General features: G+C 52.9%; 2 protein-coding genes across 2 annotated transcripts in view; one reads left to right on the forward strand and one right to left on the reverse strand.

The window, feature by feature from the left end:
- The window catches only part of TACO1 (translational activator of cytochrome c oxidase I), a 742329-nt gene that overhangs the window by 194196 nt on the left and 532253 nt on the right, over nt 1–15880 (forward strand). The gene's annotated exons all lie outside the window — the stretch shown is intronic.
- SMARCD2 (SWI/SNF related BAF chromatin remodeling complex subunit D2) lies at nt 34–9975 on the reverse strand. The gene is made up of 13 exons (XM_082706682.1): nt 9364–9975; nt 4623–4807; nt 4358–4400; nt 4093–4215; nt 3177–3332; nt 2656–2751; nt 2415–2516; nt 2116–2277; nt 1858–1955; nt 1539–1674; nt 1286–1408; nt 1045–1146; nt 34–964 (listed from the first exon to the last, which is right to left on the reverse strand). The coding sequence occupies exons 1-13, from the start codon at nt 9577–9579 to the stop codon at nt 911–913; spliced, it is 1596 nt and encodes a 531-aa protein (XP_082562808.1). The 5' UTR covers nt 9580–9975; the 3' UTR covers nt 34–910.

Consider the following 15880-nt stretch of genomic DNA (forward strand, 5'->3'; position numbering starts at 1 on the left):
GAGTGGCCACACTGTTGAATGACCACGTCTGGGTACCACCAATAAACAAGGATTTATTTGGAAATTTCCAAACCTGCCAGAAGTGGCACTTGCCAAGCCCTGGGGTCCACCCTTCTACCAAGCTCTGAAGGGCAGCGACAGACCTTCCTCCCTGCCCCCTCACGTCCCCCCGCCCTCCACCAAGCACGCACACCCGTACCTCAGGCCATGCCAGAGAACTGGAGCCCCCCTGGGGGCGGCTCTACCGCCCTGGGCTCAAGAGCTGGGCTGGCAGGCCTCTGGCGTCCGAGGAGATGATGGCGGCCAGAGCCGCTTGCATAGATTGAGGAAAAACAGAAGGAGGCACCAAACAGGGCTCCCTGAAAACCCCAACTTACCCCTGTACAAAAAAAGTGGCTCCCGCATAGAAAAACCTGCTTCCCACATAGTGCAAATACCCAAAGAAAAGGAAAAACCAGCAGCAAGGCTGGGCTGGTAGGAATGGCAAAGAACTTTGGTTTAGAAAGGCCAGGAAGAGTGTGAGCTGTGCTCCTCTCCCTCACCCAGCTCCCCAGAGCCAGCTCGGACACTGGCCCCAAGGGGGTCTGTAAACAAGCAAAGCCAGCGGGCCTGGGTCTGAAAGGTCTCCGTGACAATGTCAATCAAAGCATAGCCTCCAGCGGACCGACTGGGGCCCGCCTGCCTGCAGGGAGCAAAGGAGGCAGCTGTGGAGAACCCATTTAAAGCCAAAGTAAAAAGTAAGTATAAGGCTTTGGGGACCAAGCAACAAGGAATCCTAGCACTACATTTATGAAACTCTAGCTGGGGAGCAGAGGGGGACAGGAGGCACCCCTCATCCCATCCTTAGCCTATGTGTCTGTGACGCCAGAGGGTGGTCCCCTTTCCAGCAGAGGAGGGGGTCCCTGAGCAGTTAGGTCAAGCGGATTCCCAGCACCTGTTCCAGTTCCTGCCTTCGCTGCTGCACCTGGGGGGAGAGAGCAGAGACGAGTGGCTCAGGACTCTGCTGCCCACGAGCTCAAGAGGGCACATAGGGCAGAGCCTCACCTTGGCAAAAATGTGCCTCCCCACTGCTTCCTGGGCCCACGGCTGATGGTAGAAAGCAGCTCGTCTCTCCTCTTCCGGATTCCCGATCACATCCGTGATGATCTGCAGAGAGCCAGGAGGAGAGCGGCGTACAGCACTGTGCCCGCCCCTGTGCGAGTCGGCCCCAGGAAGCGGAAGTTGTGACCTGGGTAAACATCCCTTAGGGCCTAGCCTGGGATCAACCTCAGCATGGGGACCACACCTTGAGGTCTCGGCGCTGGGAGCGGAGCCATTCCTGGATGAAGTCCTGAGGGTCGGTGCTAAAGCTGAGCATGAAATCCCTCTGGGTCTTCAGCTGGTTGATGGACTCAATGGTCTCATGGATCTGGAGAAGAGAGTCCATGTGTCAGTCCGGACTCACCAGTACTGTCACAAGGTGCTCACATGCAGAAATGCCAACAGAGCCAGCCCAGCCCCATCCTGGATCCCAGGGGCTGGAGGGGCTGAGGGCCCACCTTGACATCAAGGGAGGCGATCTCCTGCTGATTGGTGGTAGAGGCCAGAAAATTGCTCATCTGGGCCTTCAGTGGGTCGTCCACCTCCACGTCAATGTCATAACATGCGGTCTTCTTTTGGTCGTTCGGGTCTACACTGCAGGCAGGACACAGAAGGGGATGGCTAAGCTTAGAGCTATGTTCATCCCACTGACCTGGGCCAAACCTACACACGCGCAGCAGGCAAGAAACCAAACGTGCTACTTCTCTTTGGCTTTTAGATCAAGCCAAAGGTAAAGGGCTCTGAAATGGGAAGAGGAGGATGGGAAGGCTCTTTTACCTAATGACATGGTTGATGACAATGGGGTCTGGATGCTGCAGCAACCCAGCCAGCTTCATGGGAATCTCGGAGAAACGAAGGCGGCCACAACTGAAGATCTAGAGAGTACCAAAGGCTCGGTGATGCCTTTGAGAGCACAGAGGGAAGTGCACCATCCCAGGGTCAGTGTGGAGAAGGTGGCCAGAAACCTGCCCCGCAGGGGCTGTGGAGCAGGGGGCGGGGCGGGGCAGCGAGCGGCGTGGGGAGGTCCACGCTCACCTGGCGGAAGTACCGGTTGCAGTTGATGTACTCGCGCTCGTGCCCGTCCTGCAGCTGGTTGTGTTTGATATAAAGCCATAGGGCCTGCATGATGGCCGCCCTGGTCTGTGTGTGCACCCCCAGCAGCCTTGCCAGTCGGGGGTCCAACTTGTACTGGGGAGGCTGGAGATGCACAGAGGGGAGTCAGGGGGTGACGCTGTGTTCGTGGGAGAAACCAAAATGGAAGGACGGGAAGGGTGTGCGACAGGAACCTGCCCCCTTTCCCAAGAGCACTCCCTGTGGCCCCAGACCCCTGTCACCTGATGATCCAGCATGAGCAGGAGGGTGCACTTGACGTTGAGGTCTCCAGGCCGTTTCACCTGGAAGCCATCAGTCTCCTGGGTGGTGGGCATCCGGTGCCACTGACGGGGAGGAGCGAGCAGACCTCGTCACCAAGGGAGCGGGCAGGTGTACACGCTTGGCCTTCCAGGGGCCCAAGGCCACTTCTCTGACCCCCCACAGCACGTCAGCCTGTGCTCCCCACGCCCCAGGGCCTCTCACCTCCACCAGGTGGTTGTCAGGTCCATACAGCTCCTTGTCCAGCTCAATGACGAGGCTCTTGAAGAACGAAGAAAACTTCCTTTTCTGTTTGCTGGGCTGGGGAACGGTCACAGGTGTAAGCAGGGGTGCTGCGGGGCTCTCAGACCTGACCCAGGCGAAGCCCCGGACAAAAGGACTATTTCAACTCTCAGGCTCAGGGTACTGGAGATTCGGGGCCCCCAGAAGAAGCAGGGAGACCGGGTACCCGGAAGGGACTCTGGGTGCAGCCCAGCTAGCAGCCAACAGGGTCTGAACTAGAAAGGGGCACCCCTTTCCTCAAGATGCCTCACTGCCCCCTGCAGGATAACCAGTGTAACAACCAAACAGATCTTGACCCTCCAACCTCTAAGCGGCCTGGAGCTGTGACCCTGAGCAGAGCCCTCTCCCTCAGGCAGGACTTCTCCTGAAGTGCCCCAGTATCTGGCCCAGTCTCTACCCCACACAGGCCACCTCCCCTCCAGTCACCACCTTCCCCAACTCACATCATCCAGCAGTTTTCCCTCCACTCGGAGTTCCCAGGAAGCCACTTTGTCCCCTGCAGGGGTTCCCCCGGGGGGCCCTGTGGTCCCCGCAGTGTCACCTTCTGCCTTGCTGGGACTGAACGTATTGGAAATATAGATCCGCAGCTTTCGTTTTTGCTAGAGAGAGAGAGAGACAGCCAGCTAGAGGTGAGCCAACAGGCTGGAAACAATGCTACTCAGCCTTCCTGTCTGAATTCATTCAACATCAATATTGAGTGTAGACGGGCCAGGCACCCTGTCAGGCACCAGAAATCAGGAGCCACAAATCCCGGTCCCAGACTGGAAGGAACTCACAGTTCTGCGGGGGACAGATGGGCTACCGACAATACCAACACTGGGATTGGTGGTGTGACAGGGACATACAGGATTTGCTGTCGGGCAAATCTGAAGTCTCCAGCTCACACTAAATGGCAACTCAGACACCCATCATGGCCCCAAAGTATCCTTGTCTCTGGAAGCTTTCATCACTCAGGAGACTGTTCTAGATTATTTTTTAAAAGGTGGCAGGGCTGGGGAGACAGGAACTATCCCTACCTACCCTCTAGTCTTGCCCTGCAAACTTCTGACCATGATCAATAATGTTTACATTTTAAATCGTGACCCACAATCCACATATATAAACAACTGAAACAAAATGTCACTAAATGATACTTCTAAGGTAATTACTACACTACTGTGAAGTATCATAATTTCTACTTTTCTCTTTTGTTAAAAACATGCTGGTCCCATCATGTTAAACTGAGTTCATGCTCCACTAATGGGCTGCGGCCAGCAGCGTTGAGAAATCGCAGCCCCGTGCTTGGCCCCCGGAAAACAAGACCAAGGAGACACAGAGAAGTCTGGGAAAGCCCAGGGCTGGCCAGGGCTGCACACACACCGTCAGAGGCTTTTTGATGGCCTCTTGGATCTCCATCCGCTTTCGGGCAATGGTCTGGTCCAGCTTCCGCTCAAAAGCCAAGAGATCCATGTACGCCTGAGACTCTGGGACAAGCTCCCGAATCTGGAGGAAGGGAGGAATTCAACTTGTTTCTGCTGCATCTCTGGCTCCTTGTCCCTCCACCCCAGGACTGGGAGAGCCAGGTTGCACCCACAGTCCACCAGCTACTGCGCAGGCTTCCTGGGCCCCTGCCCAACATACTCACTCGCTGAGGTAGAACCTTATCTGCCATCTTCCTCCTCTTCAACCTAGGGAGGACAAAAACTCACGACATCAGTGATCCAAACACACCTCCCCCACACCCACCCCTCCAGCCCCTAGGTAGGACTCTCCCAAGAAGAGCCAGGAGTCTTCCTCCCCAACTTCATCATGCCTGATGGCATGCCCAACAGGCAGATCAGAGCTCTTAGGACTCTCTGTCACCACTGTAGCTGAGCCGGGAGGAGGGAGGAGAAATGGGATGGTCTTACCCCCGGCGCTGGGCAGGCATTGGGGGCTGGGCCTGGGGCACAAGCAGGCGTTTGCGGAATGGGTCCATCATGGTGGGCGGCATCCCAGGTCGAAGTGCAGCAGCTGTGCCGAAGGGAGATCCAGTGGGAGGTCCCACCTGCAAGCCAGCCATGGGCATCCGGCTCCCTGGTGACATACCAGGCCGCTGGGGGAAGCAAGCCAATGGGGGTGCATAGGTCAGCGGTAGGGCCCCATGGGGCCTGTAACCCATTCTCTCCATCCTTCTCCTGGGCCGGGTCAGGCCCGAAGCAGCACACCACAGAGCCCGGGGCGGAGGGCCAGGAACAAAGGGGAGCAGGTGCCTGAGAGGAGAAATATAAACCACACCTGCTCTGCCCCCATCCCCCGCCCTGGCATCTGTGCCAGCAAATGGGGCCTGCCGGAACCCAGGGGGTGGGACGAGAGCCCACCTGAGACAGAAGGGCCTGTGGGAGTGTCTCAGGGCCCAGCCCCACCTTCTAGCCCCTGCCCCACAGGCGATGCCCTGCTCCCTGGGACCAGAGGGGTAGGAGGCACTCCTGATCGCCTCATGTGGCCCCACCAAGCACTCCCATCCAACGGAACAGGAAAGCACGGCGTGGGGGCCAGGTCCCAGCCGGGTGGAGAGGTACAGTGTGACAGTAGTAGGCAAAAGCCCAACAGCCATCTCCTGGCACTAGCTCAGCAGTGTGACCAAGGGGAGGAAGATGGTCCAAGGGGCTGGCGTGCCCATCAGGCAGTGGCCCCCTAGGTGAGCTATTCCAGCAGGATGGCTTGGAGCATGTCCCGACTGGTGGGGGTGGCCTCAGCAGAGTCCGGAGACCATCTGGTCACCATATGGTCCCTCCTTACAACCCAGACCTGGACCCTTCTCTCCACCTCCCTACTGCACTGCTCCCCACCCTGAAGCCAGAAGACCCCGAGAGGAAAGCTGTGGCTCCTGGGTGGCCTCTGGGAGAGCCGCGGGGACCCAGCCTCCATCTGGGGTCCAGGTACCACCTGGCTGCTGGGCAAAACTGAGCCTGAATTCAGCCCACACGGTCCTAAACTGGAGAACAGAGATGAGATTATCCTCGGATACAAGATCAGGCATAGGGTCACCAGGAATCTGGGTGACAGAAACGGCTGCTGTAGAAGCCTGCAGAAGGATTTCCCATCAAGGTCCAGTTCCCCAACATTTCTGGGAGTTCCCCGGGCCCCTTGCCCCCCTCCCCACAGCTGCTGCCTGCAAGGCCTGTTTGGCAGCTCTGCCTTGAACACACTGTCCCTGGCAGCTTCTCAGGGCTGGCCCCAGGGCCCAGATTATGCAACCAGCACAACCACCCAACCAAGCCAGGCTGGGTGGGGACTTGCACCAAATCAGAGGATCCCCCCCACCCCTGGCCCAGTATCATGGAGATGAGATGCTTCCCCTACTTTTTCATCTAGCCCTGAACCTCTGTTTTCAGCACAGAGGGCCAGACTCCTGACCAGAGATGGAGGGCAGGGGAGAGGAGGCGGCAGTGGGACGAGCATCTGTGCGAACGGAGTTAAACGGAGGGGACTCTGGGTCCTCAGGAGTCCTGCCACAATTTCTCCTCGTCAGGAAAAGATTCGTCTGGGCTGTTGAAAGCTGAAAGCCCATTTTTTATTTCTCAGCCTTCATGAGCCACGGCCGGAGATTACAGAAAAAAACCCCGTGTGGCCACAGCTGTAAGCCCAGGCCCCAGATATCCTGGCCGTATTTTCCCCAGCCCGAGCCTGAGCGGGAGGGGAGGAACAAGTGGAGCTCGGCGATCTGCGGAGAGCGAGCTCGGGCCGCTGGGTCCCCGGGAAGCCACTCACTAGGGTGGGAAGCTACTCGCTAGGGCGTTCACAAAACCTCCTGGGCACCACCCATCCCTCCTGGGCAGGTGCTCCTGTGGCAGGAAGTCCCAAGTCAAGGCGGCATAGACAGGGCCTGGAATAGGCTCCTCCCAGACATGGGCTCCCGACTTCCCAGGCACAGAGCTACCCCCTCCTCCTGCTTGCCCAGGGCCCCCAGCTTCTCCCAAGAGAGAGCAGGGGCCCAGGGGAAGGTTGCTCACAGCTCACAAAGTCCTGCCAAGCTCCACACCTGCTCTTTGAAGCACCAGTAACTCCTCTTCAAAATAAAAAAACCCAAGAGGAAAAAAAAAAAACAAAACACCACCAAAACAAAACAACACACACACACACACACACACACACACACACACACACACACGTCAGGTCTCTCCAAGTTCTGTTAAGTCCCCGCCTGCAGCAGAACTGGGCAGGCCTGGCTCAGTGCCCTGAACCTCGGAAGCGTGCGACAGTGTCCCCCCACCCCCAGCGCTGCACCAGCCCACACCCTAGGTGGGCCTCTGCCTCCACACCCGCGACAGCAGGGGCAGGTGGCTGGGCCTGAGAGAAGAGAACACAGCCCTCCGTGAGTAGAACATATTTTGAACTCTGGAGTGAACCCAACAATCTGTGCTTCTTCGGGTTTTGTTTTTTTCATTTCTTGTTTTCCTTAAGCTCCTCTGCTGAGTACGGACATGGCTAGAACCACAAAGTGGAGGGAGGCGGGTCATCACTTCCCTTCTTTCCAGGGGCTCCCCTAGTTGCCCAACTGGGCCCCGAAACCCTGGCTTTTCTAGCTCATGGGCCCCGACAGGAACCCCCTTTGCTCCTCAGATCTCAAGCGCCATCTCCTGAAGTCACACAGCTGGACTTGCAAAGAGGCCAAGCACCATCTTTCTCGAACTCAGCCAGAGTGAACCGGGTCCTCCCTCTCCCCTTGGACCTCCACTGCCCCCCCCTCCCTGGGAGAGGAGGGGAGGAGGTGACAAAAACACCTGAGGGGCTCAGTCGGTTAAGCGACTGCTTTTGGCTCAGGTCCTGATCCCAGGGTCCTGGGACTGAGCCCCAAGTCAGGCTCCCTGCTCAGCGGGGAGTCTGCTTCTCACCCCCGACCACCCCCACTCATGCTCTCTTTCAAATAAATAAAATCTTAAAAAGAAAAGGAAAGCTGGTGGGATAGGAAGCCTGTGGAAGCAGAGGCTCATTCCCCTTGGTCCTAGCAGCCTGGGGCCACCCAGCCTGGACCTTGCCACTGGCCCAAGAGCACTCCCTACACAAGGCTGTGCAACCTGTTCTCTCCACGGGCTCTTCCCAGGCCACATGGCCAACGGGTTTCGAGCAGAAGACACCAGAGAGGCTTCTCTTTCTTCCTTAGATCCTTCTCAGGCCAAAGGCCCACAGGGAGTCTCCAAAGCCAGTCCTCAGCCACCTGGCCCAGGGGCTGGAATGACTCATGCAGGGACCCCTCAGCATCACCTTGGACCCATGAGTCCCCAAATGGGAAAGCAGGATGGAAAAGATGGAGTCGTTGGGACCAGGTCTATCTCCGTCAATACCCAGACGCTTTGTTTTTGTTTTTACAGGGAGGAGGGAGAATGAGGAACAAGAAGGGACAATCACTGTCCCCAGTTAAGCATCTCTTTAGAAAGTGAGGGATCAGAGCTCCGGCGGGGGGGGGGGGGGGGCAGATATGCACACCCTCTTCTGTGAGGATCCACTGTGCAGCGCTACCTGGAGACATGAGGTGGGAGCAGAGCAAGCCCCAACCTCCCTGGGAGATGAGCGAAGAAGCCAGTGCCACATGCTGGGGCACATGGGTTGCGTGGGCTATGGCGTTGTTAGAACCTAAAGATGAAATAAAGGTGGAGAGAGAGTGGGAAAAGGGATGGGGACCATTCCCAAGCATTCTGGAGCAACCAGAAACATCGCACTGGAGGGGGGTGGGGTGGGAAACGACTGAGGAGCTCCCCCAGCAGGGTCAGGCCCTAAGGATAAACTCTCTGTCTCTCAATGGCCTTTGAAGCTGCAACCTGAGAAGTTCTCTCTTTAAGCCAAACTCCAAAGGGGTCAGAACTCTTTGAAGCAACTCTCCCAGGCTTCTCCAGCCCTAGACCAGCAGGACTCGGTGAAGCCTCTCCGCTCCTGCAGACCGATCTACTCCTGGACACTAGGACACCAGCAGAGAGCCAAAAAGAGAGTTTGCCCAGAGTGGGCTGGGCTTTCCGCCTCAGGCCTGGCGGCCACCACCTCTACTCAAACCCAGAGCCATCCTGCGCCAGGGTCCTGACCTGGAGAAGACCCTGCCTGACACAAGCTGAGATCCCCCCGCTCTAGGCTCGATCTCCCAAGCCGTGGGAAGCCAGGCCCTTCTTCCTCCTCCTTGGCAGCTGGGAGCCATCTCAGACACGCTAGAGCTCTGCCAGTTCCCAACTAGAAAAAAAAACAGCGCAGACTTGGAGTGGGACCAAGGCCAATGCAGGGTAACCCTTGTTTCTCAGTGAGGGCCCTTTTGCAAAACTTTCTCAGCACTTCCCTGATCCCCCTACCCTAAAAACTATACCAGACTACACTAGATCTACACTAGACTTCTCAGCCCACTCGCTCACAGCTCACTGGCTCCGATTCCTCCATCTCTCAGTTACTCAGAATCCCTGTTCTAAGAAAGCCTCCAGAGACTCCCTCCATCCCAGGGTCGCTCTTACCCTCTCCCCCAACTGCCCCACCACCCGGTCTTGCCCTCCACCAAGTCCCGCGCACTCCGCACGCTGGGCCCCTGGGCCCTGTGCCAAGGCGGCCGCCCCGGGGCCCTCACTCGAGGCCCCCCATCGCCCGCAGCCCCGGGCGTGCTCGCGGGGCCGCCCGCCCATCCACGCGGCTCACCTGGTACTGCGCCGCGGGGCCCGCGGGGCCCATGGGGCGGAAGGCGGCGGCCCCGGGGCCCCCCACGCCTCCGGCCGGCCCTGGCCCCCTGAGCGCCGGTCCGGGCAGCATGCCGGGTCCCGCTGGCGGAGGCGGCGCTCCCAGGGCCGCGGCAACGGCGCCGCCACCAGGACTCAGCGGAGGCAGCGGGAACCCGCCCGCGCCACGGCCCGACATCGCTCCGTCCCGTCCGGCGCTGTCGCGATCCGGGCTCCGGACTCCGTGTCGAGTCCGCTCCGCGATCCGTGCTCCGGGACTTTCCGATCTAAATTCCGGGTTCTGGGGTTTGTTGATCCGGGTTCCGGGATTTCCCAATCCAAGTTCTCGAGTTCCTCGCAGACTCGGTTTGGGGCAGGGCCGATCCTGATTCCGGTCCTGCCCGGGGAATTCCGGATCCGGGATCTATCGCCGGCCCGCCTGCCGCCCGCGGCCTCCGGAGGTTTGGCTGCCAGGGCCCAGTTACCCGGAGGCGGCAACTAACCCCCAGCCCCGCCCAAACAAGCCCAGCGCTAGGCCCCGCCTAGAACCAGCAGTCCAATGCCGGGATGCCTCCTCAAATCCCGCCCCTCGCGAGACCCGCCCCTAACAGGCCCCGCCCCTAACTGCCAGCCCCCAGAGCCACGCCCACACCCCGTGGCCCAGCCCTCGGCCGGAGGGGCGGGGGCGGAATGCGGCGCAGGAAACGCTGTGCAAGGCGCGGGGTCAGAGGTTGAAGGTCACGTAGGGCTTCAGCAGTGTACGGGTAGTTCTTGACCTCTACCCGTTGTAGCCAACTCCCGGAGGCTCCCGCTTAGCTCTGTGAAAATAGTTTTCTTAAGTCTCCTTTCTACATTTTTCAGCATTAAAGACTCAGCTCCCTGAGGAGGAAGAGCCGCCAACTTGACTTTGTTTAAAAGCTCATCGCCGTAGCAGCTCAGAGCTGCCAAGGAACATCAGCTGCCCCAGACCCGATCCAGCTGTGTGAAGGGCGGACTTGGCCAAGCGCCGAGTTCTTATCGCATATTTTTAAAGTGGCTCTGCCTCACTTTAAGGAAGCCTAGTACTTTTTTTCCTCCACAGGAAATGTTTTCAGGGGGAGGAATTCTGCATTATGAGAAATCTCCCTGCAGTTAAGTAAGGTCTTTCTCCAGGATTTATAGTACTTAATTGAAAAAAATTCAATACCTTTTCAGAAACCACTGTCCTGTATCATATGGTATTCAAAATAAAGTGTTTCAGGTGTGTCAGAGCCTACATTCTGGTCATCTGGCGTTTTCTCGCCATCAGACCAGTGCTTCTTAAACTTTAAAGAGTATAAGAAACATCTGGGGCTCTTACTTAAAATGCAGATTATGATTCAGTAGGTCTGGGGTCTGGGCTTAAGCAGGGCTTAAGCTTCTGCATTTCTTTTATTTATATAAAGTTAGTCAATACATAGTGTATTACAAGGTTCAGGGTAGAGATTAATGATTCATCAGTTGCTTATAACACCCAGTGCTCCTTATATCAAGTGCCCTCCTTAATGCCCATCACCCAACTACCCCATCCCCCGCCACCCCTCCAGCAATCCTCAGTTGGTTCCCTAGAGTTAAGAGTCTTTTATGGTTTGCCTCTATTTTCATCCCCTCCCCCTGTGTTCATCTGCTTTGTTTCTTAAATTTCACATGAGTGAAATCATATGGTATTTGACTTTCTCTGACTTACTTCACTTAGCATAATACACTTTAGACTGGTTCCATCCACAACCTTGCAAATGGCAAGAGTTCACTCTTTTTGATGGCTGAGTAATATTCTGTATGAGATATATATCATATATATTTTAACATTTTCTTTATCCATTCATCCCTTGATGGACATCTGGGCTCTTTCCATATTTTGGCAGTTGTGGACATTGCTGCTATAAACATTGGGGTGCATGTACCCCTTCCAATCACTATTTTTGTATCCTTAAGTTAAATACCTAGTAGTACAATTGCTTCTAGAGCTCCAAAGCTATGTTGTTGCTACTCAGACAATAATTTTGAATAGCCAAGATTGATTTTCACTATAAATTTCTCTGCTTTGTTTTCATCCCTAACCAAGTCTTGCATCATAGCACCCCAGATCCTGTTTATAGTATAGAATAGTCCTCCAGCCCTTTTTAGAAATCAGTTCTGCTCCACTGTACTTCCTGGTATCTTTCCAACAGTGATGAGCCCTGCCTTGCCGCTGCTTTCTTGCCTCTTGGTCTTCACGGAGCTCACTTTCCTCTTTCTGCCTAAAAGTGGGCTACCTGCCAGTTTGAGAGCAGGCCACTGGAATTATTACAGTCATTGAACCAGGGCCCCTTCCTACCCCAGAAAAGTGGGTAAAGAATTCATAATAATGCAATTAATATCCATTTCAAGCCATTCAAGATCCTAGAGCAACTCTAGGGCTGTAGAGGAAGTAGTAGGGGCAAATCCCCTGGGGAGCTATTTCAAAATATCCCTGCCAGCTATTCCCCTGCACAACACACACATACAAAATACAAGGCTTCCAGTTATAGTTTATGAATAAGCCCTCCAGTATTGTACACCTGAAACTAATGTAACACTGTATGTTAATTATACTAGACTTAAAATTTAAAAACATAACAGAAGAAGCCCCCTAGGTAACTCTGATACAACCTCCCTTGTAGAGAGTCTTTCCTCTAGGAAACAGACAAGCTCACAAATGCATTTAAAAAGAAGATAAAACAGTTAAATGTAATTCAGTTCCTCTTTATCCCTTGCTTAAATCCCTCCCCAGCTTCCCATTGCTCTTAGAGTGAATACCACACTCCCTCTCATGACATGTAAGTTTCTGCAGGACGAGGCTTCTGCTTATCTCCTTGGGCTCGTTTTAAAATCACTGCCTCTAGTTCTCTATATAGTCAGTCCAGGCCAAATTGCCAGTCTCCTGGCAATTTCTGAAACTGCTAAGCCCCTTCCGACCTGAGAGCCTCTCTACTTCCAGCTTTTCCTTAGCTTTTCCACCATCTCCCCTGACTTTATTTCCCACCTAGTGATTATCACAATATAAAATTGCTTGTTTATATGAACTGGTTTACTGTCTGATCCGGCTCCTTTGCTAAAATACAAGTTCTATTAAAGCAGGAACTCTTTCTCTTTTTATTTTTATTTTTTTTAATTGCAGTGAGATTCACATAGTGGAGAAATAAGCATTTTAAAGCAAACAATTCATTGGCATTTAGTACATTCACAGTATTGTACAACCACCATCTCTACCTAGTTCTAAAACATTTCATCACTCCAAAAGAAAATTCCATACCTGCTAAGCAATTGCTTCTCATTCACCCCTTCTCCTACCCCCTGGTACCCACAAATCTGCATTGTCTTTCTGGATTTACCTATTCTGATTATTTCGTATAAATGTAATAATATAACATGTAACTTTCTTTTTAAAGTTTTATTTATTTATTTGACAGAGAGAGACACAGAGAGGGGGAACACAAGCAGGGGGAGTGGGAGAGGGAGGCGCAAGCTTCCCGTTGAGCAGGGAACCCGACTCAGGGCTCGATCCCAGGACCCTGGGATCATAACCTGAGTCAAAGCCAGACGCCTAACAACTGAGCCACCCAGGTGCCCCATAACATGTCACTTCTGTGTCTGGCTTTTTTCAATCAGCATGATGTTTTCAAGGTCTATGTGTGTTGTAACATGTGCCACTACTTCACTTCTTTTTTTATGGCTGAATAATATTCCATTGTGTGTATATGCCATAATTCGTTTATGCATTTATCTGTTGACAGACATTTAGGTTGTTCTCCTCAGTTATTGTAAGGAGTGCTGCTGTGAATGTGTGCGTACGTGTGTTTGAGTACCTGTTTTCAATTATTTAGGGTATATGTTGTGTCACTCAATCATTGTCACAACATAATAAATGTGTTTAAATAAGTGAATGATCTTTAAGTGTAGTGAGAGAGAATGATAAATAAAATATCAACATTGAGTTAGTTACTATGATAAAATAACCTCAAGGTGTTAGGGGGGGAAATAGGGCTATCTAAGGGATAAAAATAAGCCAAGAAGAGCTAACACTTATTATTACGTGTTTACATACATATTACCTTTTTTATCCTTCACAATGCATATGAGGTAAATACTAATTTTACTTCTATTTTAGAAATCAAGGCAGAGAGATTCAGTTACTTCCCCTACTCTCACTGTGATGGTGCCAGGATTCAAACCTGGTCCTGACCTGGTTCTGGAATCCATAATCCAGGCACTTAACTACCATATATGACTTGTTCACTGCTGTTGCTTCTGTTATTACCTCTGGTCTGTTATTACTTGCAAGAAAGCTTTCAAACTGAGAAGCAAATTCTGTGGGGACCCAGAGAAAAGGAGGTTGACTGGCAGAAATGGATTAATTAAGAAAGTTTCCTACTAGAGAGGCACCCAGGTGGCTCTGTTGGTTGGGCCTCTGACTCTTGGTTTCTGCTCAGGTCATGATCTCAGGCTCATGACATAGAGCTCTGCTTCAGGCTCTGCACTCAGCTGGGAGTCTGCTTGAAAGTCTCTCCCTCTGCCTCTGTCCCTCCTCCCCCACCCCAATAAAATAAATAAAATCTTTAAAAGAAAAAAAAAAAAGGTTTTCTGGAGCATTTTGCTTTGAAGGAGATACCACTGGCGGTCACCCAACAGGCAAATGGGATTTGATGTATCACAAGGGACAATTCAAGACCTTGTAAAGAACACTGAGTTAATGCTCAAGAATCAAAAGAGGTGGGAGGGGCGGCCATTCCCACTGCCATAGAAATAGGACCCGATAATGTAGCCAACTACAGAACTTGCAGTCACAGAGGCAGCATTCCCGTGCCTTTTCCCCTTGACTTAGAACGTCTTTTTCTCTTTCTCTCTTCTTCCCTTGATATTTACTCTACTCACTGACCACTTGTCAGAATTTCTGAAACATTCTGTGGTTTCAGAAGAGGGACTTTCCTATAACCTCTGACCCTATGGCATCTACAAACACTCAGAGACTTAATGGAACTAAAGTATTTAATTTATTAAAGTATTTAAAAAGTATTTAATAAGCCTGAGCTTAAGGGACAATTCCCAGTGTGGGCACTGTACTTCCTCCCCCAGCTGTTTGGTGGGCAAAACAGCTCCCAAAGAGTTCCTAGAAGAAAGGCCCTTGGAGCAAGATGGCCCAGTACTTCCCCTAGAGCAGGCCAGCAAAGGATCACTCCTCAGTATGATGGCCCTCTGGAGGCTCAAATTTCAGAAGCAGCAATGTGGATAGGTCATGGTAGGGAACGTTCACCAAAATGGCAACACTGCTAGGGCAGTGCCAGGAGCCTCTCCTAGGTGGAACCCTAAGCAGTCAAAGCATCCATCTTCCCCATGGGTGTGGTGGTGAGACCAGCCTGGGGCCCCGCCCAGTCAGAGCAGCAGAAGTCGTGCACAGCAAAGCCGCAGCTGCTGTCTTCACCATTTGAGAAGCACTTACTGAGCAGCTTCTACGTGTCAGTCCCTGACATCCTCTAGTAAAGATAAATGCAGAAATAGATCCTTTCTCCATGGGACAATTGCTAAGATAAAGATATCCATAAGGTACCAAGGCCCCAGAGGAGGGGCCTTTAAGGAAGGAAAGGGATTAGTGAAGACTTCTTAGAGGATGTTATGCAAAAAAGGCTATGCAGGAGTTAGACAAAGAAAACAGAATAAGGCTCAAAGGCATGAAACAGTACAAGGTGAAGAGCATCAGAATTGATTTTGCCGGATCATCAAGTGTACAAAAGCTCCTCCTCTATGTGCACAACACAGTCACAGTTCTCGATACACTATTTCCACAGTCAATACAGTTTAGCAGGTAACACTTAAGAATAGTGTCTTCCAGTAGTGGGAGTAGATTCAAGGATTCAGGATTTAAGAGGTGAGCTTCAGGTCTATAGGTGACACCCCTGAAATCTCTGGAGCCAAGGTTTAGGGCATGATGCTAACAGCTGTTCTCTACCATGCAAGGTACAGGTTTATAGCACATTCAGGGACCCGGGTGGCACTGTGGTCTGAGTCTTCTTGGACACTTTCCAAACCTTCTCAGAGGTGACCTCCTGGCTCTTGAACTTGGACTCAGAGCCACCAGTATAACTGAAAAACAGACCACTAAGGCAGAGGAAAGCTAAGGCAAGGGTCTCCACTGGGTCCCAAAATGTGCTTGTCCTCTGGGGTTCTATCTTTAGCTCTTTTAGGTATACAAGTGACCTACTCAGACATACTTATCTATTCCCATCCTGTCAATTACTGTCTACTTTCTGATGAGGATGAGCCTACACCTCTAACTCCAATTACCACCTCTCTTCTAAGGTTTAGATCCATATTTCCAGTTCACTGCTGGATGCTCCACAGGTCATTTAAACCCATCTTTCCAAAATCAAGGTCTCATTGTCCTCCCTCCCCGTCTCCTCTCCTCTATCGATCCTGACTTAGGGCATGAGGTCATGGTGAAGGGCCAACCCTGCCTTGCTGAGACA

Source organism: Mustela nivalis (genome assembly GCF_964662115.1).
Source record: "Mustela nivalis genome assembly, chromosome: 17".
NCBI classification, from domain to species: domain Eukaryota; kingdom Metazoa; phylum Chordata; class Mammalia; order Carnivora; family Mustelidae; genus Mustela; species Mustela nivalis.

Excerpts from the sequence above, each read along its gene's own strand:
- SMARCD2 (XM_082706682.1), bottom strand. The coding sequence starts at position 9,579 with ATGTCGGGCCGTGGCGCGGGCGGGTTCCCGCTGCCTCCGCTGAGTCCT. Across the intron at positions 3,333-4,092 it reads CCATCAAAAAGCCTCTGACG|CAAAAACGAAAGCTGCGGAT; the intron begins GTGTGTGTGCAG and ends CTCTCTCTCTAG. Across the intron at positions 965-1,044 it reads GGAGGCACATTTTTGCCAAG|GTGCAGCAGCGAAGGCAGGA; the intron begins GTGAGGCTCTGC and ends CTCTCCCCCCAG.